At 38.5% G+C, this 26,752-nt stretch overlaps 1 protein-coding gene across 1 annotated transcript in view; it reads right to left on the bottom strand.

Moving 5' to 3' along the window:
- Positions 1–26,752, bottom strand: part of LOC138820524 (zinc finger protein 420-like) — a 75,372-nt gene that overhangs the window by 39,498 nt on the left and 9,122 nt on the right. Inside the window, 2 exon segments of the mRNA XM_070012194.1 lie at positions 21,676–21,765; positions 22,945–23,071. Coding sequence (XP_069868295.1) covers positions 21,676–21,765; positions 22,945–23,071 — 217 coding nt within the window.

The following is a 26,752-nucleotide window of genomic DNA, read 5'->3' as shown; positions in this document are numbered from 1 at the left end:
ATGCTCAGATCTCAGCCTCCTGAGTAGCTAGGATTACAGGCATGAGCCACCACCATGTGGCTTCACTAGCTTTATTTCTCTCTTTCTTCTCTCATTGTTTATTTTTCTCTCTGTCTCTTTTTCTCTTTCATTCTCTCAGCTTCTCATTCCTCCATTTTTCTCTTATTTTTACTTTTCTTGAAATGGTTTATCTGGGAAGTAGATTTTCTTACTGATCAGTTTTCTTTTGGTGACATGGCTCTTAAAATTGACATTTTTCTCACTCATTATAAAGGAAAATTGTTGCTAAACATAAAATAATTTGAGTTTCCCAGATTCTATTATCTTTCTCTGGTTTAACCTCATTTGATGTGGTTCCTGCAGTTTTCTTTTTTCTTCTTGCTCTGCTTGCATATTTGCATTCACTGACATTATAAGATAGAAGCTGGTTGTGAAAATAAACATACAGTGACTATGGTTTTCATATTTGAAATATCACTAATGGCAAAATCTGACATACATTTGCTAAGTAGTAAACTTTAATCTCAGGAATGTCAATACTAAATAGCATGTGTGGCAATGTATCTTTTGGAATTTAGTGGAAGAAACGGTTCAGGAATATGTGACACATTTGAGCAATAGTCAGTGAAATAATCTGCAAAACCTACACAGATTATAATAGCTTGTATTTTTGTCCATGTGTGTTTGTTATTAATGCTATTTGTAGTGTGTATTTCCAACTAAACACGGTTTTAGCATGTGTCCAAACACTTTCAGTTTGTTTGTTATTTTAGTAGGTAAAATAGATATGTTTGTCACCCATATGTCTTCACAGAATCCAAAATTTGATTTTTCCTTGTTCCTTTTGATGACAGGTCTTGCTATGTAGTGCAGCAAGCTCTTTTTTGTTAAATAAGTTTATTTATTGGGAAAATACCATACAAAGGGGTTACACTTACATGAGCAAGGTAATGAGTACATTTCTTATTAAGCATTGTTGCCTCCTCCTTTTTGTTTTTCTCCTACCATCCCTGTCCCCCCATTTCCTCGACTATGCTCCCCCACCCACCTCCAGCAAGCTCTTAATCTTCTAGGCTGGCAACTAATCTTTCTTGAGTTTCCCAAGTCCAGGAAGAATTCTTGTGTTTCAGACTGTGTGTGGCTACATTAGCCATTCTTATGTGTACAGTTCATTGATAAAACACTGGGCCACACTGTTGTGAGGCCATTCCATCCATTCATCTACAACACTGTTCATCTTCCATCTGTGAAGCTGTTTAATCATTGAATAGGCGGCCCCTGTTCCTCTCTATTCCACTCTCTGGAATCATCCTATATTTGGGCTCCACAAGTTTGTTGATCCTTGGAAGATCAGTAAGGACAATTATACCATGGCTGTTCCTTCTTGACTGGTGTGTTTTATTTAGCTTATTTTTCTTAAAGTTCATCCCTGCCATAAAATGGAGTAAAGTTTTCTTCCTTTGAACACATTTATTGTTTTACATGCTTCAATGTTTTCCTTATTGTGAATAGATTTTGAGAAGTGATTCTCCAAACATTTGTTGTACTCCCTGCTTTATCTGCTGTTGCTTACAAGTGTAGAAATGCTGGACCATATGCCTATATAATTCTATATTTAGATCTTTTTAGGACTCTTCGTACCATCTTTGATAGTTTGTTTGTTTGTTTGTTTGGTCGATCAAGGGGCTTGAACTCCGGGCCTGAGCGTAGACCCTCAGCTCTTTAGCTCAAGGCTAGCGCTCTACCACTGGAGCTACCTGGTTTTCTGGTGGTTATATTGGAGATAAGAATTTCTCGAATTTTCCTGCCAACACTGGCTTTGAACCGTGATCCTCAAATCTCAGCCATCTGTGTAGCTGTGATTACAGGTGTGAGCCACGGGCGACTGGCTTCATCTTTGATAGTTTTATATACCCAAGAGAAATGCACCAAGTTCACATTCTTCTCACATCTTCCTAGCTTTTTTTAGACTTTGAGAGTATTTTTGTTGATTTTATTTAAAATGATATCCATACTAGCATGTATAAAATAGTTATTTTATCGGAATTTTGATTTGAATTTTTCTCATGACTACTGATATTAAACTACTTTTATATTTTAATGTACTACATGTGTATGTCCTTTTTAGAAAAGTCTCTTCACATAAGCGTGAGGAAGCTACTCAAAAACTGATACAGGATTTGCGTGAACAACTTGAGAATACTCAAAGAGAAAGGGAGGAATGGCGTGAGCAGGCTGAGAACACTCAAAGAGAACTGCAGGAATCCCACGAACGGGAAGAAAGAGAACTGCAAGAATCCCACAGACGGGAGGAAGCTAATCAAAGAGTAATTCAGGAATTGAGAGACCAGGTAGAGAATACACAAAGATCACTAAAGGCATTCATGGAATCCATTAACAAAGAGCTGAAGGAAGTCAGGGAGACCACAAAGGGAATGCTGAATGGAACCCAACAGAAGGAATGGGAGTCCAAAGAAACCATAAACAATCCACTAAGTGATTTGAGAACAAACACTGAACACCAAATTAAGGAAGTAAAGAAATTCATACAAGACCTAAAACAGAGCTTCAACAAAGAACTTGAAGCCATCAAAGCTGACCAATTAGAAGGAAAAGAGATAAAAAACAAAGTAGAGAGTCTTGACAGCAGGTTAGACCATGCAGAAGATCGAATCTCAGGGATTGAAGACAGCCTAGATATTATAGAGAAAGAACATACAACCATCCAAGACAAGTCCAAGAAATATGATAGGTCTATCCAACACCTGGAAGACACCATCAGAAGGCCCAATCTAAGGATAATGGGTGTAGAGGAGCACCTAGAAACAGAAGTTAATGGTCTAGGAAATTTGTTTACCAGGATCCTAGCAGAGAACTTCCCAAACATACAAAAAGATAGGCCTATTCAGATACAAGAAGCTTTTAGAACCCCAAATAGACCAGACCAGAATAGGACATCCCACCGTCACATTATAATCCACACAGGATCAACCCAGACCAAGGAAAAGATCCTTAAAGCTGTCAGGGAGAAAAGGTTAATCACCTATAAAGGGAAACCAATTAGAATTACCTCAGATTTCTCAGCAGAGGCAATCAAAGCAAGAAGAGCCTGGAATGACGTATGCCATGCCCTAAAAACAAACAACTATCAACCAAGAATACTGTACCCAGCTAAACTCTCCTTCATAACTGAAGGCCAAATAAAAACCTTCCATAGCAAAGAAAAATTGAAACAACACATCTCCACCAAACCAGCCCTGCAAAAGATTCTTAAAGATGTCCTACACATAGAAAACCAACAAGAACGCAACAAAGGCCAAGAAACTGCACACAAACTGAGAATCCAAGAACCTTAGGAAGAACCCAGTTTTCACAGCCCCCAAGAAGGTGGATAACATGGCAGGAACTCCCAAATACCTCTCAGTCCTATCTCTTAACGTTAACGGACTGAACTCTCCAATTAAGCGACATAGACTGTCTAGTTGGATTAAAAAACAAGACCCTTCTATCTGCTGCCTGCAGGAGTCACATCTTGCCCGTAAAAACAAACACATTTTCAAGGTTAAAGGCTGGAACAAAATCTACCAAGCAAACGGCCCTCATAAACAGGCGGGAGTTGCAATCCTAATATCAGATAAAATAGACTTCAAATTAAAATTCGTGAGAAGAGATAAAGAAGGTCGCTACATACTAATTAAAGGATCTCTCCTTCAGGAGGATATTACAATTCTAAATATCTATTCGCCAAACAATGGAGCACCCAAATTTATCAAAGAAACACTACTTTCCCTCAAATCCCATATAGATCCAAAGACATTAATTGTTGGGGATTTTAACACATCACTCTCCCCACTAGATAGATCAACTCGGCAAAAACTCAACAGAGAAACCGCAGATCTAAACAGCTGCATAGATCAACTAGACTTAACAGACATTTACCGAACATTTCACCCAGCAGCATCAGAATACACATTCTTCTCAGCAGCACATGGAACGTTTTCTAAAATAGACCACATTTTAGGCCACAAAGCAAACTTGTCTAAATTCAGAAACATTGAAGTTATACCTTGCATTCTCTCTGACCACAAGGGAATAAAATTAGAACTCAACACCAAAAGCCACCAAAGAAAGTCCGGTATCACATGGAGGCTGAACAACACACTGCTGAATCATGAGTGGGTCATGGAAGAGATTAGAAAGGAAATTCAAATGTTCATGCTATTCAACAAAAATGAACACACAAATTACCAGCTCCTCTGGGACACAGCAAAGGCAGTACTCAGAGGCAAGTTTATAGCTCTGAGCTCCTACATCAACAAATTGGAGAGATCTGAAACTAACAATTTAATGACACATCTAAACCTCCTTGAAAAAGAGCAGCAAGATAAACCCCAATCCAATAGACGGAAAGAAATAATCAAAATTAAATCAGAATTAAATGAATTAGAATCCAAAAAAACTATAGAAAGAATCAACAAAACAAAGAGTTGGTTCTTCGAAAAACTTAACAAAATTGACAGACCCTTAGCAAACCTTATCAGAAAAAGGAGAGAACACACCCAAATTAATAAACTCAGAGATGAGAATGGAAACATCACTACGGAAACAACCAAGATTCAGAACATTATAAGGGAATACTTCTCAAAACTTTATGCTAATAAGTTTGAGAACTTGACAGAAATGGACCTTTTCCTAGCAAATATTGACATGCCAAAACTAAACCAAGACGAGTTAAACCAGCTTAATAGGCCCATATCAAGCATTGAAATAGAAACAGCAATAAGAGACCTCCCAGCTAAGAAAAGTCCAGGACCAGATGGTTTTACAGCGGAATTTTACAAGGCCTTCAAAGCAGAGCTCACACCAATACTCCTCCAACTCTTCAATGAAATTGAAAGAGAAAGCTCACTACCGAACACATTCTATGAAGCCATCATAACCCTCATCCCAAAACCAGGCAGGGACTCATCAAAGAAAGAGAACTATAGACCCATTTCTTTGATGAACATTGATGCAAAACTTCTCAACAAAATTTTGGCCAATCGACTTCAACAATTCATCCAAAAAATCATACACCATGATCAAACAGGATTCACTTCAGGGATGCAAAGCTGGTTCAATATACACAAATCAATTAATATTATTCATCACATCAACAGGAGCAAGAATAAGAACCACATGGTTATCTCAATAGATGCAGAAAAAGCATTTGACAAGATCCAACACCCCTTTATGATGAAGGTTCTGGAAAAATTAGGAATCCATGGAACATTCCTCAATACAATAAAGGCTGTATATGACAAACCTACAGCCAGCATTATACTCAATGGTGAAAAACTAAAGCCATTTCCTCTTAACTCAGGAACAAGACAAGGATGCTCACTCTCTCCACTTCTCTTCAATCTAGTATTAGAATGCCTAGCTACAGCAATAAGACAAGATGCAGACATAAAGGGGATCCAAATAGGGAAAGAAGAAATAAAACTCTCCCTTTTTGCAGATGACATGATCTTGTATTTAAAGAATCCCATAGACTCCACTCCCAAATTACTCAAGCTGATTCAAAACTTTGGCAAAGTAGCAGGTTATAAAATTAACCCCCAAAAATCAATGGCTATTCTATATGCCAACAATGAGAAAAGTGTGGCTGAAATTAGGACAGCAACTCCATTTGTAATACCCCACAAAAAATAAAATACCTAGGAATTAACTTAACCAAAGAAGTGAAGGACCTCTATGATGAAAACTTTAAAATCTTGAAAAAGGAAATCAACACAGAACTTAAAAAATGGCAAAACCTCCCATGCTCCTGGATTGGAAAGATTAACATCGTGAAAATGGCAATACTTCCCAAGGCTATCTACAAATTCAATGCGATACCTATCAAAATTCCACCCTCATTCTTCAAGGAAATAGAAGAGGCAATCCAAAAATTCATATGGAACAATAAAAGACCCCGAATAGCAAAAACGCTCCTCAACGGAAAGAACACTGCTGGAGGAATATCAATACCAAATTTCAAACTCTACTATAAAGCCATAGTAATCAAAACAGCTTGGTATTGGCATAAGAACAGACCTCAGGACCAATGGAATAGAATTGAAAACCCAGAAATGAACCTACAGACCTATAGCCATCTAATCTTCGATAAGGAAGCTAAAACAATAGAATGGAAGAAAGACAGCCTCTTCAGTAAATGGTGCTGGCAAAATTGGTTAACTACATGTAGAAAACTAAAGCGAGATCCTTATATATCACCCTGCACCAGAATCAACTCCAAATGGATCAAAGACCTTGAACTCAAAGCAGACACTCTGAAAACATTACAGGATGGAATAGGAGAAACCCTAGGTCTCCTTGGCTCAGGTCGAAATTTTCTGAATAGAGACCCGGAAGCACAACAAATCAAAGAAAGGTTGGACAAATGGGATTGCATAAGATTGCAGAGCTTCTGCAGGGCAAATGACATAGCTGGCAAGATCAATAGAAAGCCCACAGATTGGGAGAAGATCTTTACCAGCCATACAACGGACAAGGGTCTCATATCTAAAATATACTTGGAACTCAAAAAATTAAACCACCCAACAACAAATCCTCAAAGAAACAACTGCCCAATAAATAAGTGGGCGAAAGACTTAAAGAGAAGCTTCTCTGAAGAAGAAAGAAGGATGGCCAATAGACACATGAAGAAATGTTCAACATCCCTAGCCATAAAAGAAATGCAAATCAAAACAACATTGAGATATCACCTCACTCCAGTTAGAACAGCAAAAATCAAGAACTCTAACAACAACAGATGCTGGAGGGGATGTGGACAGAAAGGAACCTTACTTCATTGTTGGTGGGAATGTAAACTTGTCCAACCACTTTGGAAAGCAGTATGGAGGTTCCTCAAAAGACTTCACATAGATCTACCCTATGATCCAGCAATCCCACTTTTGGGCATTTACCCAAATGTTTACAAACAAGACCACACTAAAGCTACCAGCACAACTATGTTTATTGCAGCATTATTTACCATAGCTAAGATATGGAACCAACCCAGATGTCCCTCAGTAGATGAATGGATCAAGAAAATGTGGTATATATACACAATGGAATTCTATGCCTCCATCAGAAAGAATGACATTTCCCCATTTGTTAGGAAATGGAAAGGTTTGGAAAAAATTATATTAAGTGAAGTAAGCCAGGCCCAAAGAAGCATAGGTCCCATGGTTTCCCTTATTTGCAATATATAGTATAGGTATGAGTCAAGCGGAAAAGATCAGATAATGTGATGTTAGGAAAATGAACCCTTAAATATGTATTTTAATGTTTTCGTTTCTTTCATGCATGTGTTTCTAACGCATTTATAAGATTATTTCTTTGTTGCTTTGTATGTCCCTCCCCCACAGTGTAACCCCCGCTTTCACTATATTTGATGTCAGTATAACATGTGGAGGAGATGGGGACAAACAAGTCGTTTAAGGATTCAGGTGGACCTGTTGCAACAATGAGAAGTACAAAATGTCATGTCAAAACCAGCTTTACAATGTCGGTGTGGGGGGGGGAGGGGGGTATAATTGGGTGGGGGGAGGGGGGAGGCGGGGAAGGGAGGTGAAGGGTAAACAAAGGAGGAGGCTGCAATGCTTGGTAAGAAATGTATGCATTATCCTGCCCATGTAATTGTAGCCCCTCTGTACAGTATGTTCTCAAATAAAATAAAATAAAATTAAAAAAAAAAAAAGAAAAGTCTCTTCAATCTTTTTCCCATTTTAAAATTAGATTTTTTGTGTGTAGGTGTTTCTAGAAGGATTATCCTTATATTTTCTAATTCATATTGGTAAAAAATCCATTTAGACAGATATGCAAATACTTTTCTCATACCATGCTTTTTTTCTCCTTATTGGTAGTGTTTTTCAACATACAAGGTCTTCGTTTGTATTTATTACTCATTTATTTATTGATTGATTGATTTACTTACTTATTTACTTATTTATATATTGTAGGACATGCGGCTTGAACTCTGGGCCTGAATGCTGTCCCTCAGCTCTTAAATTCAAGAGTAGCACTTTACCACGTTGGCCACAGCACTACTTCTGGTTTTCTGGTGATTTACTGCAAGTAAGAGTATCACGGCTACTCCTGCCCAGGCTGACTTTGAGACCCAATCTTCAGATCTCACCACTTCAGTACCTAAGATTACAGGTGTGATCCACCAGAGACTCACATTGTTTGTTTGTTTCTTTGTTTCTTCTATGATGTACTTTTGGAGTTCTATTTATGGGTTACTGTCAAATCTAGCATTCTTATTTTTTTCCCTCAGTCGTGGGTCCTGAACTGTGGGCCTGGGTGCTTTCACTCAGCTCTTCAGCTCAAGGAGAGTACATTACAAACTGAAGCAAAAGAACAGCTCCAACATTTTTGTTTATGTGGTGCTGAGGATTCAAACCCAGGGCCTCATGCATGCTAAGCAAGCACTCTACCACTGAGCAATCTTCCCAGACCAGTTACTGTCAAATCTGATGCCATGAAACTTTCCTCTCCTTCTCTCTTCTCTTCTTTTCCCTTTCTCTCTGTTCCCCTCCTCTCCACTACTCTCTTGTCCTCTTTTCTTCCTTCTTTTCCCTGACCTTTTGCTTACCTTCCCCACCTTCTCCACTCATTTTCTTTTCCCTTTATATCTGAGATGAAGACTTGCTAGTATCACTACAGTTAGGTTTCTAACTTAGAAACACATGTAATACACATACTTCATGGTTTTCTTGAGCTACTATTGGAGCTTGAACTGCAGGTCTCACAGTCAGTCAACTTCCTCACTCACTGTTGGCACTGTCACTTGAGCCATACCTCTAACCTGTTCATTAACTGCTTAGTTTGAGTTGTCTATCCACCTGGCTTCCAGACCTCAGTTTCCTCCTTAGTAGGTAGGCTCAATTGACAATCTTGAGCCAGAAGTACTTGCCTTGATTTTTCTTTCCTCAACTTTTAACATTAACACTTAATTGGATACTACAATGAAATAGTTTATTGTTACTGGTTTTTTTTTTTTTTTTTTGTCGGTCGTGGGGCTTGAACTCTGGTCCTGGGCGCTGTCCCTCAGCTCTTCAGCTCAAGGCGAGCGCTCTACCACTTGAGCTACATCGCCACTTCCAGATTTCTGGTGGTTTATTGGAGATAGGAGTCTCACAGTCTCTCCTGCCCGGGCTGGCTTTGAACCGCGATCCTCAGATCTCAGCCTCCTGAGTAGCTAGGATTACAGGCGTGAGCCACCAGCGCCCGGCTGTTACTGGTTTATGTAGAAGTAATATGCAACCTAAACTGAAATAGTTTCTCTTTCAAATTAAGTGTTGTAATGTGTTTCTAACAAGTTTAACTGTTCTAACTGTGGTAGATTTTCTTCACTAAGCAAATCGCTTATGCTGGAGGTATTGTTTTATAATTAATGCAATTTAATGTTATTGTGGAGGTGATGTATAGAGAGGTATAATGATATGAGTGAGGTAAAAATACCCTTCTTTGCATAAAGTGTCTTCCATTCCTTCATTCTCTTCCAATCTCTCCCTCCTATCTCTACTCTTGAGTTGTATATTTTACTTTCATCACCCTATTTCCCTCACATTCCATGGCTCTGCCACACCCACCAGAAGATATACACCTGAATACACCACAGAAAATTGAAAGCAATTGTTTTTATTTCACAAGTTAAGTAAGAAAGTAGCTCCCTTTAATATTGAATAAATCACAATGATAGCATACCTATATTTTTTACATATCCATTCTAGTTTCCTTTTGTTTGTTTTACTGTTAGATTATTAGAAACATATTGTTAGATTTTATCCTGTATTTATATCATATTTATTTGTCATACTGATTTCTAGACAATTTCTCTTCAGATCTATTCTCAGTGTGTCTGTCTTGGTAAATATTACAGCATAGTGCTTTATAAGCAGCATTTAGTAAAGATAATGCCATAGATGTGTGTGTTTCTAGTGACCATTTGTCTAGTTATTCAGTCATTAAGAGGAATATTACTTCTCCAATCATAATGATAGATTAAAGAAATTATCATTCGTTGGCCTTTTAATCATGTCTTTGTAAACTTTGGTTTTCAGCATAGAACTTTTGTTATACACATTTATAATTTGCCTGTTATTATCAATGCTCTGTATCTGTGGTAACACAATTTGTGCTGAGGTTCTTTTCCTTTCATATTATGAATACTTGTATTTTTTAGTATTGATTATTGCTTATGGTATATTTATATTGATTTACTTTTCTTTCTTGATAATTAATATATGTATCTTTGGCTTATTGAGTTTTTTGAGTATAGTTACTTCTGTTCAAATCAGACAGTACCTGATATATTTACTATTTTTATATTACAATATTAACATAGTTTTATTTTAGTGATTACTTTGCTATTTATTATATTTGTCTCATCTGATATGTATTTCTTAGTTTGCTTTCATGTAACCTGCACACATACTTTTTTTTTGGGGGGGGGTCTGGTCATGGGGCCTGAACTCTGGGCCTAGGCACTGTCCCTCAGCTCTTCAGCTCAAGGCTAGGGCTCTACCACTTGAGCCACAGCACCACTTCCGGCTTTTTTCTTTTTTGCTTATGTAGTGCTGAGAAATCAAACCTAGGGTCTCTGGCATGCAATGCAAGCGCTTTACCACTGAGCCACCTTCCCGGCCCCTGCACACATCCTTCTATACAGTGCAAATCACCTCTAATACAATCTCCAGGGAATATTCTGTACACTGTAAATCACCTCTGATACCTATTATAATTTGATTCCTACTAAATAGTTGTTACAATGCATTGTTCATTGGATAATGCCAGTTTTTTCAAAGGTGGCATGTTTACAATAGGTGCATTACTTTTTCAAGCATTTGGGTTCTATGGTTTGTTGAATCTGTGCAACAAACAAATATGTAAGACCTAATATATTCCTTTGAAAATGCTACTGTAGGTGTTGGAAAGGTGGCTCAGTGGAGAGTGTTTGCCTTACATGCATGAGACCCTGGGTTTGGTTGCTCAGGACCACATATAACAGAAGAATATGGAAGTGGTGCTGTGGGTCCAGTACTAGAGCAGTAGCCTTGAGCTGAAGAGCTGATGGACAGAGCCCAGGCCCAGAGATCAAGCCACATGAATGATGAGAAGAAAAAACAAATAACATAGTGCATATAATAATATTTAAAGGTGCTGGACACAAGTGTCTTATGTTGGTAAACCTGAGACCTGAGGATTTAGATTTCATCTAGCCCTTTTAGAAAGGTCAATGAAACTCTTATCTACAATTCATCATCTAAAAAACCAGATGTAGAAATTGATAGATGGCTCAAGTGATAAAACCTTAAGATAAAATGATCCGGAACAGCACTCAGACAATGAGATCAATACCTAATATTAGTATGTTTTACTGCGATATATGAAAATAAATGCTACTTTTAAAAAGTGGGTGGAATTGTGCAAAAATGCATATTGTTCAATAAGTAATGATATCAATGAAATCAATCAAGTAATGAAATGAATACCTTATGGAACGTTCACATACATATATATGTGTAAATACCCATATGTATATATGTATACATACACGTGTGTATGTATACATATATGTGTATATGTGTATATATACATATATACTCATATGTGTATATATATAGACATATACATGTATGTATGTACACATACATATGTACATATACAATTTTCACAATAATTTTTTAAGAATGCAAAAGAAACAGAGACAGAATAAATTCTGCTATGGATCTAGGTAGCATTTGGAGCAGGGAGGGTATGCAGACATGGTATAGGAGGTAAATATGGTTTCAAAATGTGTGTGTGTGTGTGTGTGTGTGTGTGTGTGTGTGTGTGTGAGTGTGTGCGTTGTGTTTATCAATGAAACTTGATGACATTGGGTTTTTTGTTTTCATTTGCTCATTTGTTGTTTTTGTTGTTGTTTGACATTCCTGGGGCTTGAACTTAAGGTGTGAGTACTGTTTCTGAATTTCATTATGCTGAAGGCTACCACTCTACCACTTGAGCTACAACACCAGTGCTTCTAGGGGTGTTTGGTAGTTGTTGTTTATTAGGTACTGAGAAATGAAACCCTGTGCTACATGCATGCTAGGCAAGCACTTTATCACTAAGCCAGCCCCAACCACACTGTTTTAAGAAAGGAGGCAGGGCTGGGAGTGTGGCTCAGTGGTAGAGTGCTTGCCTTGCTACATGAGGCACTGGGTTCCATTTCTCAGCAGCACATCAGCAGAAAATTCATTGTGACTTATCACCAATTAAATGCCAGAAAACTAGAAGTGACATTCTGGCTGGAAGTGGTAGCATGGTAGCCTTTATTGAAAAGATAAGGGAATATGCCAGGCCCTCCTGAGTTTAAACCCCACAACCAACAATTTAAAAAAAAAGAAACAATCATGAACAATCAAAAACCTAAATACTTGCTCATTGCCTTTGTTCTTCTATTTTTCTTTGTTCTTGTAACTGTATACTTCATATCATTCCATTTTCTACTTTCTCCCTTTAACTTTGGGGTATTGAAACTTGGGACTTGTACATGGAAGGTGGATACTACATACCAGCCTATTCTTTCTTCTTTTAACATAAAAAGTCTGCTTATAGGACAAGCAACGTAGTGAAGTGGTACAGGGCTTGCATTGCATGAATGAGGAGTTGGGATCTATTCCTCAGGTCCACATGCACAGAAAAACCAGGAAGTGGTGCTGTGGCTCAAGTGGTAGAATGCTACACTTTAGCAAAAGCAGCTCAGGGACAGCACCTGGCCTCTGAGGTCAAGCCTAAATACCAGCAAAACAAAACATCTGCTCATTTAGGCAATGCTTCCCCTGCAATTTAAAAGACAATCTTACAAGTGACTTTAGTTCACTTTCAATACTATTGTCCTCCTTTCCAGTGAGTGCAGGGGCTGCATACAGAAGAGACTCTATGCCTCTGCTGTCACTTGTAAACTAGCTGTTGTACAACAGTAAGCATCAACACATACATATCTGGTCTTATTATTTTGAACACAGTGGGCTTTGTCAAGGTAGGTCAAAATAAGTGAAGGAAACCTTTCCTTTTCACTTATTGGTTGTGATTGTAATGGATCTATCTTGCTGAGGACTTAAGTCTGACACTCTTGTCATTTGAGTTCTCTCTGAACTACTTTTCAATTTTTTTTCTTCTTAGGACACACACACACACACACACACAAATATCCTGAAGAATTTTAACTAGTTAATCAGACAATAGTTTTTACTACCAATTCTTCTTGTCCACAGCAATTGTATCATCTACATAAGACAAGACAATTACATTAGGCCACTGGCTTAACTTGACTAACAGGTCCCTGTGTCAACAGTCAGCCCTCCTGAAACCTGGGCACACCATGTCCCATGCCAGATGTGCCATGTGGTGCTGGTGCTGTACTGATGGGTAGCACAGGCCCTGATCTTGGCTCCTTACTCCTGTCCCAAGGGACATGCCAGGCTTGCATATTGCATGAAGACTTTGGCACTGCACTCCTCTCCTCGGCTGGCTCCTCACCAATCTTTTCTTTCCTGTACCTTCCATTTTGAGCTCTGGCCTAGACTACAAGCCCAGCCAACTTTCAACACACCTGATGAAGTCCCCACATCAAACTTTTGGTAACAAATATTTAAGTTAGAATGCACATATAAAGTTTTGGCTTGGTTTTGTTCAGACCTCATGGACAAGTGAAGAAAAGATGGTTAGCTGTGGATGCCCCAGGTAATGATTTTCTCAAAGTACTGACAACTCTATAACAGGGACTTCAAACAAGGATGTTTCTGATCCAGAAACCAGAAAGAAAAAAATTTAAAAGAACCTCACAATTCATTGAGAAAACAGAAAAGGCAAGTTAGGCTAAGATGTTTCTCAAAGGAGCAGGAAAAATGTACACTGAATACTATGCTAATTATGGGAGGAAAATGACCTAGAGGTGGACAACAATAAAGATATAAGTGCTCAAGGTAATAGAAGGAGGACTTGGGTGGTCCCTGAGGTTCTAGTGAAAATCCTATGAGAGCCTTGTTCAGTACCCACTGTGTTCAGTATCCCAGCTTCTGTCCTGGGATATTCAGTCACTCTGAGATGCATCATTCCAGGTTTACCTCAGGAAGAAACAAGGATTCACCTAACATCCTGCTCTCTCATTGGGATCAAGATTGCTTGGGAACTGGAGGTTTTTGGTTAAATACTTAGATCTCGGGGGAGCAGACTCTTCAGGGTCATGACTTTCGGTCATATGAACTGCCCCTGCTGATGATATCCCCACCTTCTGTAACATAGATGTGACTATGTTTGTATATTTTACTAGTAACATTCAATGAATGGCTATTGAAAATAATCTAATTTAGAGTTGAAATCTTTGAAGAAAGGCAGAACTCTTCTATAGCCTAACTTTGGATATTGCTGCAGGATGAATCTTGTAGTAGGACCGTTGACATTCTGAAAAATTATATAACTTAACCCGCTCTTAGTGATTAGGTCTAGGGTGGATATGTACCCAAGTCATGGTTCACCACTTCTCTTCTCAGGACATAGGACCTTTTAGAATGAGCTGAAACTAAACATCCTGTCATTCACTCCTGGGAGTGGCCTGGAAATAAAGTGCTATACATAAGGGAAGAACAACAAAACTGCTTCTACACATCTGGACAGAACAGACTGAAAAGAGTATTTCTCCTACATTTGTGTGCACACAGTAGAAGACCATTGTCTTCTCATACAAATATATTGGTATTCAGGGATCTTAAATGATCACTATTGACTCCTTCTTTATTTATGATACTGATTCAAGTATACTGAAACATTTGGCCACATTTTATATGTTGAGATCTCTCTTGGAATGTCTAATTCCACACCTTACAGATGGGGACCACATTGTCCTACATAGTAACTTGAACCTCTGCAAGGACCTATGAACTAGTCAGAAACATAAAGTTATATCCATGTGCATTCACATGACAAAAGATACCAAACTATTTGTGACAATTTATCATTACCCAGGCTTATAAGATATTTCAATATCAACTTCAATCGAGGGACAATTACTATACCCTATGGAGTATTTTAGGTTTCTATAGGAATATAACTTTCCTGCACGAAGGCCAAAGAACCCGTTTTTACAAAATATCTTCCCTCGCCTTGGAGTTCTTTCTACTCCAGGCTTCGGTACACTTCCTGAGATTTTGTAATGAAGGAACAAATGTGATGACAGTCTATCAGCATGATTCACAGCACTACTTGTGGGAAATTTGGTGATAATTGGTCATAACAGTCTCACATCATTTCCTACCTCATTGGCCTTTCAATTGTGATCTTAAACCTCATATTCTTGAGCAATTAAGAATTCTGATGTGAAGCTCCAGTGCCCTTTAGATCAGGAGATCTTAATTACTTGATCCAAGGAGGACTCAGGGTGTCTATATAACAGAATATAAAATTCATAACATCATATAGACACATGCAAAGGTCCTTTTGCAATCACTTTGTAAAGGACTGTTTACCTATCATTCTGTAAACCACACCAAAATTCTTCCACAAAATATTTGGAAGAATGTATTGTTTACATGGATTTTATTATTGGTCCTCAAGTTGAATTCATGGGCAAAACATTGTGAGGCTTCCTTTACCTTTTATACCAGATGCCCTTTTGTATCACTGATTTTTCACCTTAGGGTCTTGCTTTTCTGCCTGGGCCTTTTGACACATTAATTTTATTATTACTTATCACAAATAGCAAAAAAAGATCAGCACATATGACCAGATCCATGCTATTATTGGCTAAGATACTAATTTCATGAAGCTTTTGCACGGGATGGCCTACAAATACTACCTTTCTAATTTCAGCTTCCTGAGTAGCTAAGATTCCACACATGAGGGAGTGTAATTGCTCATTATTAATTGCTGGTTTTAAATTAAAAGAAGGAAAGGGAACTTTTATCAATTCAATGAGCAGCAAGTCCCTTAAATTTTGAGCTCAAGCAAAAGTGTTGGCCAAATGATAATAACAAAAATAATAAAATCAAAAATAAAATGTCATCATCAGGGTTACTTTGAATGAATGTGGTATGTTGGTTCATGCCTTTCAATTACAGCTATATGAGAGGCCTAGGTAGAAGGGCCTTCAGTCCATGAACCATCCATTATCAGAAAGCATCCAGTGTGTCAAAATGGGAGAATGAGCTATATCCAAATGGCCGGTGTGTGTGTAGGGTGGTGGGGGGTACAAGTAGAAATGCCAAGGGCCTCCTAATTCCCGTATATTTTTCTTTACTAGGCCTCAGTAGATAAGCAGAAGGGTGAACAGTGTGAGGGAAGGGGTTAAGCTAGCAACCTAGCTAAATGGGGAAATGTGAAGTCCACTGTCCTTATCTTGTAAATGGAACTCTGGCCAGGATTTAAGGATTCTCTTTGAAAAATTAAAATAAATACTGAAATTGTTGAAGGCACAGGAACCCTGAGGTGCAGCACTGAATGAAACCTCTTATTAACAGAGAGAGATTTCTCCAGAACAGCCCACAGGGCTCATGCTTTCATTCCTAGCTTTTATGGAATCCAAGATGAGAGAATCTCCTTTGAATCCAGCTCTGGCTGGCTTCAACTGAGTGCTGAGTTGAAGACCTCATATTGGCAAAAAAACATTCTTCATGAAAGTGTGAAAGTAGAGCCCTTCATGTAACCAAACAGCTCTGGACATATCTAGAATAACTGGCTTATATAGGATCTGGAGACTTGGTCTTGGTTTACTAATAAAGCACTGTCTGATGTTAACAGACATTTTTTCTAAATGCCTCCAGGATATCTTTAATTAAATAATTATATAGTGGCATCTATCTTGGCTCTAGAAATTCTAAATTTAGGTCAACCTTTCTTTTTCTGTAAAAGAAGACAGTATATTTGTTGGAAGCCACACTTTGGAAGATGGAATACTGCAGAGTTTATTACACAGCCAGCAGTCTGCAACCGACCTGTTGTAACAAAGTCTTGCAGTCCACAAATTCACTTAGGCAGCTTGGAAACAGGACAGAAAGGAAAAAAAAAAGAATAAATAAACACCAAGAAACCAATCAGTACCAAGAGAGTGCTGACTTGGGACACTATGATGATCGGAGACAAGCCAGGAGACAGGACACAGGACAAGATCACAGAGATATACCATGGCATCTGGTGTCACTGCTGGTGCAGCCTAAATAGGGCCTAAGCAGGAGGCAGGTCCACAGGAAATTCCAGTCCCAGGCACTGGACTAACAGATTGAGTAACATATCAACCAAATTCTCACCCCTGCTTGCAGGGATCCAGCCACACCGATCAGTTGGGTGGCAAGTGATGGATGGGGGGGCATTTCCTTCCACCTGCATGAAGACAAGATGTCAGACCCCACCATCCACCATGTGGCCAATAGGGCACCAGCCACACCTGACCTCCTTACTTAATATTACTGAATTATTAAGTCAATTTATAAAATATTACAGCCTCCTTACCATTTTGTAAACAGTTCAAGAATTTCCTGTTTGTAAAAGCCAATTTTCTTGAGCCCCATGTCTGAAACAATTATTCTCACATTCACTAAAAATTAAACATTCTTTTTTTTTTTTTTTTGTCCAGCCATGGGGCCTGAACTCTGGGCCTGAACGCTGTCCCTCAGCTCTTCAGCTCAAGTCTAGAGCCCTACCACTTGAGCCACAGCGCCACTTTCGGGTTTTTTCCTTTTTTGCTTATGTGGTGCTGAGGAATCGAAACCAGGGCCTCAGGCATGCAAGGCACGCACTCTATCACTGAGCCACCTTCCCAGCCCCTAAACATTCTTCTTTTGAATAGTTCATTTTTTCCTTCTTCCTCATTTTTTCCCTTCCTCTTTCCCTCTCTCACATCACTCCTTCCTTTCTTCCTTCCTTTCTTCCTTCTTTCCATCGTTCCTTCCTTCCTTCCTCTTAGGGCCTAGAAGTGATGCTATAACTCAAGTGGCAGATGGTTTTATTTTTTTGTTAACTTCAATTTTTGTGAGAGGTTGATCAATATCTTTGTGTGCTTGATTATTTCCCCTAATGTCCTATCCACTTTGGCCCTCTATGAGATAACACAGGTGCGACACATCATCCACACTGGTGTTTTGTAATAGCTTGCTCAGCAGAACAACTAAATAGACTAAGAGTGAATCAATCACAAGTTGCTCATCACCAGTGATTAGTTAAAGAAAAGAGCAAACACTGAAGACACTTTGGGGTTCTCCCCCAAGGCACAATGCAGATTCTAGTCTTTATTAATCCATCATATTTTTAAATATATATTTTATTGTAAACATACTGTACAGATTGGTTATACCATTATGAGTTAGTTCATGAATACATTTCCTTTTGAGCATTGTTAACCCTCTGAGAAAGATTTTACTACTATATATGTACTGCAATAAGAACTAATATCTTCCTTTAGATCTTCCATTCAAAAACTGAACTGGAATAAGTAACTCATTTGTACTATAACGCATGGATCACACATACAGAGGGAGACTTAAGGGAACAGTAGAAATATGGTTGTTCTCATGTTCTTGCCACCAATCCTAACACTATTTACTCATCTATTGTTCCCATAAGCATGTTGGAGATGACCTGAATCCAGTCCCAAAGGGCTAGAACTCATATTTCTAAGAAGAATTCATCAAATTACCTTGACACACCATTCCTTAGTATAAAAGACACAAGTGCATTATTTCAATCTCTTAATTACTTGTTGAGACTGGTTGTATCTACATGCTTTGGATAATATTGAAGGATACCATACCCACTCAACATAATGACAAGTATTGGCTCAAAGAGAGCTGAAGAGTGAAGAATGGTTTCCCATCACCTTAGCTTACCTCTGCCATGAAGGATTTCTCTGTATAATTTACAGAGGTTTTCTAACAAAGATTTTCCTACATTGGGTTTCTTTCCTGGTTAAATATTTTAATAATTGCTGAGGGTTGGCTTCTGGTTGAAAGACTTCCTCTCATGTTTATATTGAGAGAAATTCTGTCATGTGGCCAGGTCTCTGATACCTGTACAGATGTGACTTCTGGCAAAATGTTTTCTGTACTCATAGTTTCTCTCCTGTGTATGATCTCACATATGCTGAGGACTCAGTTCTGATTGAAAGTCATTTCACATATGTTCTATTCACTACTTTCTTTTCTCCTATGTGAGTTAGTTCTCTGATGAACACTGAGGTATTCCTTTCAGGTCAAAGACCTTCCACATTTGTAATATTTTTAAGATTACTCCGCTGTGTCTGTCCTATGAACATGGATCTATGAATACTTAGTAAAGGACTTTCCACATTTGATATATTTGTATTTTCTCGCCTGTGTCCGTTCTGTGATGCAAATTGAGTTAGGACTTTTTCTTGAAAACCTTTCCAATTATATTTCCTACATAGGATTTCTCTCCTCTTTGTGTGTGAGGGTGTGGGTCTGTGTGTCTGTGTTTTGTGTGTGTTCTGTGATGAACCCTGAGCTGTGTCGTAGTTGGAAGACTCCACATCTGCTATATCATAAGGTTTTTATCCTGTATTGGTTCTGTATTCCAATTTCAATTTTCTTACAGATCAAAGACTTTCCCCATTTGGTACAATCCTAAGTTATTTCATTAGTGTGAATCAACTTATGTATGTTAAGTTGTGACCTCCAGGTCTTTCCACACTGGTTGCATTCATAAGGTTTCTCTCCTTGTGTTCTGTGATGGATATTAAGGTTTGCCTTCCCGGTGAAAGAATTTCCATGCCTGCTACATACATAACATTTCTCTCTGGTGGGTTTTTTTCTGATGGACAGAAAGGTGTATGTTCTGGGTGAAAGACTTTCCACATAGCTGACATTCATAAAATTTCTCCCCTGTGTTTGCTCTCTGGTGGACAGTAAGGTGTAGCTTCTGGCTGAAAATATTTCCACACATATGACATTCATAAGGTTTCTTTCATGTGTGTTTTCTGATGGACAGTGAAGTTTTACTTCCAGGTGAAAGCCTTTTCACACGTGTTACATTCATAAGGTTTCTCTCCTGTGTGTGTGTTCTCTGGTGGCAAGTAAGGTTTGATTTCTGGATGAAACACTTTCCACACAGGTTACATTCATAAGGTCTCTCTCCTGTGTGTGTTCTGTGGTGGACAGTAAGGGTTACCTTTTTGGTGAAAGACTTTCCACACAGGTTACATTCATAAGGTCTCTCTCCTGTGTGTGTTCTGTGGGGGACAGTAAGGTTTACCTTTCGGGTGAAAGACTTTCCACACACATTACATTCATGAAGTTTCTCTCCTGTGTGTATTCTCTGGTGGCTAGTAAGATATGCCTTGCAGGTGAAAGACTTTCCACAAATGTTTCATTCAAAAGGATACTCTTTTGTGTGTGTTCTCTGATGAACAGTAAGCTTTGATTTCTGGATGAAAGACTTTCCACACACATTACATTCATAAGGTTTCTTTCCTGTGTGTGTTATCTGATGGACAGTAAGGGTTGACTTCCAGGTAAAGGACTTTCTACACAAGTTACATTCATAAATTTTCTCTCCTGTGTGTGTTCTCTGGTGGACAGTAAGGTTTGATTTCTGGGTGAAAGACTTTCGACACATGTTACATTCATAAGCTTTCTCTCTTGTGTGTGTTCTCTGAGGGAGAATAAGGTGTGTCGTCTCAGTGAAAGACCTTTCACACTGTTTATATTCTTCAACTACAGAAGACAAATGAGGTCTATATGCAGCACATATTGTACCAGGTTCACTGAAAGCATCCATGTTCTGACACCCAGTGAGCTTTTCTGTCCTCATCCCTAAGGAGTTCCCATTATTCTTAATCAGTTCTGACTTCTGTTTTGAGCTCAAATGAAAACTTCTTATAAGTCTCACTTTTTCCTCCCCTGGGTTACTATTCATGACTGCTACTTCAGAGAGATATTTATTGTGACTTTCCTGACAGGTGCTAATCACATCCTCCATTACTGGGACATCTAAAATGAATAATAGAAAAATAGACAAAAACATAAATGAGACCCACAAATTCCTTTCTATAACGATATTTCCTCACATTCTGTTACTAGATTTTCAAATATCAAAGCATTGCTTTATGCAGAATATATACTTTTCTCTGCAATGTAGTAACTAAGAAAGTAGTACTGACATTTTACAATGCAAAATAATGTTTTTCTGTATTTCAGATTATTATATGTTTCTCCAGGAAATATTTCCTGAAGTTATTCATCTCCATACTCTTAATGCTTCCATTCTGAATCGCCCTCTATGCCCAGCACCACTGATAAGAAATTGTCCCCATCAGAGGATAGCAGCCCTAGCATACTGCTATTTTCCTCCTACCTGCATAATACTAGTTTAAAAGAAAATGAGATCTCCTTTCTACATTTCTTATTGTCTTTTTCTCTTTATGAATGACTTCTCTACAGAAAAAGAGAATTGCTAACATTAACTACACTGGCACACCAAATTCAGTTTGTCTCCACTTGAATTCTGGATTGAAAATTCCTTGAGACAAAGGATCACCTAGTTCTCTGCCACACATGACTCAGGGGCACTAGCAATACTATTGCTCTGTACCGCTCAAGATAAACACACCCACTGGGCTCTGAATCCATCATCACAATTCAAGATGCTTTAACTCACCTGTAAAATTCTTGTCTGAGGTTTCTTTTATCCATGGTTCTGCACCTTGCTCCAGCTTCACAATCAATTCAGGTTTAGGACCACAGTGCCCTGTGAATAAGAAATAGTGGAGAATAATTGCTCTTGCTGGGTCATCATTAATGTAAGGTCGCAGACATCCTGTTCATAAGGTTGTTCCTAAATCTGGTTTCTCAATTGTTTTTGTGGGGGGCGGTCGAGTTGTGGGGCCTGAACTCTGGGCCGTAGAGCTGTCTTTCAGCTCTTAAGTACAAGGCTAGCACTCTATCACTTGAGCCAGAATGCCAATTCTGCTTATGTGGTGCTGAGATATCGAACACAGGGCCTCAAGCATGCAAGGCAATTGCTCTATCCCTGAGCCATCTTCCCAGCCCATGGTTTCTCTATTCTTATTAACTCCTTGGTGGCGTTTCCCCCAGCTTTGAGTTTATTGTGTCCATTGTGTGGCTTGAACTCAGCTCTTTTGCTCAAAGCTAGCATTCTACTAGTTTGAGTCTTGGCTACATTTCTAGTTTTTGAAGGTTAATTGGAGATAAGAGTTTCATGGTCATTTGTCCACAGTTGCTGGCTTCAAACCAAAATCTTCAGATTTCAGCCTCCAGAGTATCTAGAATTCCAATCTTGATGTACTAAACTCTGTGTCAAGTTTGGCTTACAAATACACACTTTCACCTACTGATTTCCAGACCATACTCTCAGTAGTAATGTATATTCTATCTAGACTGTAGATCCACCTATAATAATTACCCCAAGTCTGGGAAGTCAGTCTCCTCTTATTGGATCATAGTTTAGAACTTTTGTCCAACTACTGATTAGAAATCTTAAAGATTGAGAATAAAATTAGCTCTTGATTTACATATAATGAAGTTGAAGTTTCCCTTACAAAGAAATGATACTTCCCATGGACTGGAATCTTTTTTTTTTTTTTTTTTAGAAAATGTTATGGTCCAAAGGCTTACAACTGTAACCCTTCATTGACGAGGTGAGACCAGAACAGGCAGGCTTCAAACCAACCTGGGCATGGAAACCCAGAATATACCCTAAAACAAAAGCCAAAATGGAGTTGTGGTTCATGCAGTAGTGCGAAAGGCAAACAACACCAAGCTCCCAGACCTGAATTTGGCTGGCTTGTATACTAGCAGTTTTTTAGCTGGGAATGGACTGGAATCTTATACCTAGATAACATAAACAGTCAAATGTCTACTAAAATAAAAGCACTTGATCTTCCAAGAAAAAGTGACCTTTGCTCACCCAAGGCCATTAGGTTGCTATAGGTCTCCAGCATCACATCTCTGTGAAGGGTCCGCTGACTAGTATCCAGATCCTGCCACTCCTTCCAGGTGAAGTACACAGCCACATCATCAAATGACATCAGCTTCTGTAATGGCACATTTCCATCAAGAAATTAGACCTAGGTCATGAGAATTCCAATCTGGAATTTCATTATGCTGCAGGAATGCTTTTTTCTTACATAAAATGTTTGCATCTTGCTACAAAACTAAAAGTGGACCCCAGCCTATCACCATGAACCAACATCAACTCAAAATGGATTAAAGACCTCAACATTAAACCTGAATCTCTGAAACTACTGTAGGACAGAGTAGGAGAAACACTTGAACTAATATGCACAGGAAGGAACTTCCTGAACAGAGTCCAAAGGTCACAACAAGTTGGAGATAGACCCGACAGATGGGACTACCTTAAAATAAAAAGCTTCTGCACAGCTAAATCTATCGCAACCAAGCTAGAAAGACAACCAACTAATAGGGAAAAAGTATTTACCAGCAATATATCAGACAAGGGGTTAACATCCTGTATGTACAGGGAACTCAAGAAACTAATCCCTCCCAAACCTAAAAATCCAATTATTAAATGGGCAAGGGAACTAAAGAGGGACTTCTCAAATGAAGAAATAAAAATGGCAAAGAAACACATGAGGAAATGTTCATCATCCCTGGTGGTGAAGGAATTGCAAATAAAGACAACCCTGAGATACCACCTTACCCCAGTCAGAATGTCCCACATCCACAAATCAGCCAACGACAAATGCTGGAGGGGATGTGGAGAAAGAGGAACCCTATTACACTGCTGGTGGGAATGTACACTTACACAATCAATTTGGAAAGCAGTCTGGAGGGTCCTTAGAAATCTAAAGATTGACCTCCCTTACTACCCAGTCATACCACTTCTAGGCATCTACCCTGAACAACAGGAACCAATATACAAGGACACGTGCACCTCCATTGTTTATTGTAGCACTGTTCACAATACCTAGGATATAGAAACAACCCAGATGCCCCACCACAGATGAATGGATCCAAAAATTGTGGTATCTATACACAATGGAATATTATGCAGCCATTAGAAATGACAAAATAGTGGCACTTGCAGGGAAATGGATGGAGCTAGAAGGAATCATGTTGAGTGAGGTAAGCCAAGAGCAAAGAGACAAACGGTACATGGTCTCCCTGATAAGTGGATGCTAAATCCAAAATGTTAGGTCATACGACAAAACTAACAGGACTTAAGAAACAAAGAACTCCCACTCATCTGGTCGAAACACTACTAAATATCCCCATGCTGCTGATCACATGTATGGTGTATAACATGTGAACACCGTTATATGTTACAGACTGTGATAGACAATTTGCTCCAGGAAAATTAGAATGAATTGTGACTTTAAATGAGCATCATTATTCCACAATACTGTGAAATTCTGGAAATTATGTAATCACTTAATCACAATCAAAAAAAAAAAAAAGAACCTCGGGGAAGGTAGGGAAGGAGGGAATGGTAGGGGGAAAACAATGGAGCGGGTAACAATGTTCAAGAAGAATTGTACTGATTACTTCACTCATGTAACTGTAACCCTTTGTATAGTACCTTTACAATAAAAAAAAAAGAAAAGGGAAAAAATGTTTGCAGCTTGCTGTGTTATCTATTCACTGGGAAAATTAAATAGCAAATTAGAAATATTTGACAATATATAAACCTGCTCATTAAAACACACAGATTGGCAGGGCACTGGTGGCTTATCCTCCTAGTTATTCAGGAGGCTGAGGTCTGAGGATCTAGGTTCAAGGCCAGCCCTGGCAGGAAAGTCCATGAGACACTTATCTCCAATAAAACACCAGAAAACTGAAAGTAGTACTACTGTGACTAAAGTAGTAGAGCACTCACTTTGACCTGAAGAGCTGAAGGACAACAACCAGGCCCAGAATTCAAGCCCGAAGACCAATAAAAAATTACAGTTTCCCTGGGAGGGAGGGGGGAGGGTGGGAAGGGATGTGAAGGGTAAACAAAGGAGGAGGCTGCAATGCTTGGTAAGAAATGTACGCATTATCCTGCCCATGTAATTGTAACTCCTCTGTACAGTATGTTCACAAATAAAATTGAATTCAATTAAAAAAATAATGAAAACCAAAAAAAAAAAATTACAGTTTCCCTAATGCATGCAAACACATTTCTCCTGCTAGCAATAGAGACAAGATAAAAACTCTAAGGAAACAATAATCTGGCATGACAACAATAAGTCTAAGGAGGTGTCTGAAAAATTATATTATTTTTTGATAAAATTTTAGTAAATATCAGGGTAACAATGAATTAAACAAATATTTTTTCTGCATTTACATATACTGCTTCACCATAAATCCTATTTAGATTTTCTATTAACACGTACACTCATAAGCAAGCAGAACACATTCAGAATATGACATGGAATACAGAACATAGAACATTACTAGACCTATGAGAAGCAGTGTCCACCTAAATATTAAAAAAGCTAACATTACTCCAGAAAGTAGCTAATGATTTACTTGGCCCATATAAGATTTGATTGAGTTCACACATAAAAATATCCTAGGTTAACCATGTTTGGGTTAAATACTAAATATTGAAAAGTGGTCACAGATACCCTGATATTTCCATCCTATGTAAAAAAGAACTGCTACCATGAAGGTTTGTAAACTTTGCCTCCATACTACAATACAAAATATAGGTGGAAGGGGAATAAAATATTCTTTTCATTTTAATAGGCTTCATGGAAGGTGGAGGAAAATGTATAGAAGCTCAAGGAACACTCAATATGACAAAAATGATGAATTTGACCAAATGCTCAAATGTGTCACATATTCCTGATTCATTTCTCCAGTAGATTTCTCAGGATATATTTCCACTTGTGTTAGTTAATAGCAAAATTCCTCAGAGATCCAAATCAATTCCTGAGCAAACATCTGTGAGATTTTGCAACAAGTGATATTTCTAATAAAGAACACCTTGTCACTCTATATACTTTTTTTATCAGAACCAGTTCCTCTCATATACTGGCAGTGAATTAAAATATTCAAAAGTAGTGGGAAGGAAAAACTAAAAAGAATACCACATTAAATGAAGTTAGACCAAAGATAACAGAATCAGGAGAAAAGTGATTTTCTTGTAGTTTATCATTTGGGGGAAGGAAATGCTTTTCTGTAGGGAACTCTGAAGTTGAGCTGAAGGGGGAAAAGGTTTGAGAGGTTGGAATTCCAACCTGACCGAAATGAGAACACTGAGAGCTGGCTGCAGAAGGGTTAAAAGAGAATTCTGGAGAGGGTTAAGAGACTGGAGGGCAGGCCTTTTCCTTGCTGTTGGAAAGATAGAAAGATAGCATCTGAAATTGAGCAGCTGTTCACCTTCAAGGCTAGGTAAGGTGAACTTCATGTCTGCATTTTCTCTGGGAGCCAGTCTTCTGTCTCAGGAGAATAAGGAAACATGTTTTTCTCACAACCTGTTGTGGCTCTGATTGTACTATTAATATAGATACTTCATTTTTGCATGTAATTAATGGTAACCTTCCCTGTGTGCACTCAAGGAACTATGCTTGCTTGCACCAAGGGAACAAGTGCCAGAGAACTTTTGGAACCCTGGTTTTCCCTAAGTCTATCTGTTTATGTTTTTGTGATTTTCTAATTTTGTTTCTGGAATCCTGTAGAACTCTCTAGGCAACTATTTTCCTATACACTGGGTAAGGAAAATGTCAAACCTAAGAGCCATGTCAGCAAAGTAAAACTGATCACTAAGA

This window comes from Dipodomys merriami, unplaced genomic scaffold (genome assembly GCF_024711535.1).
Source record: "Dipodomys merriami isolate MVZ:Mamm:240054 unplaced genomic scaffold, mDipMer1.0.p SCAF_895, whole genome shotgun sequence".
In the NCBI taxonomy this organism is placed as follows: domain Eukaryota; kingdom Metazoa; phylum Chordata; class Mammalia; order Rodentia; family Heteromyidae; genus Dipodomys; species Dipodomys merriami.
This window is presented reverse-complemented; position numbering and strand designations above follow the sequence as displayed.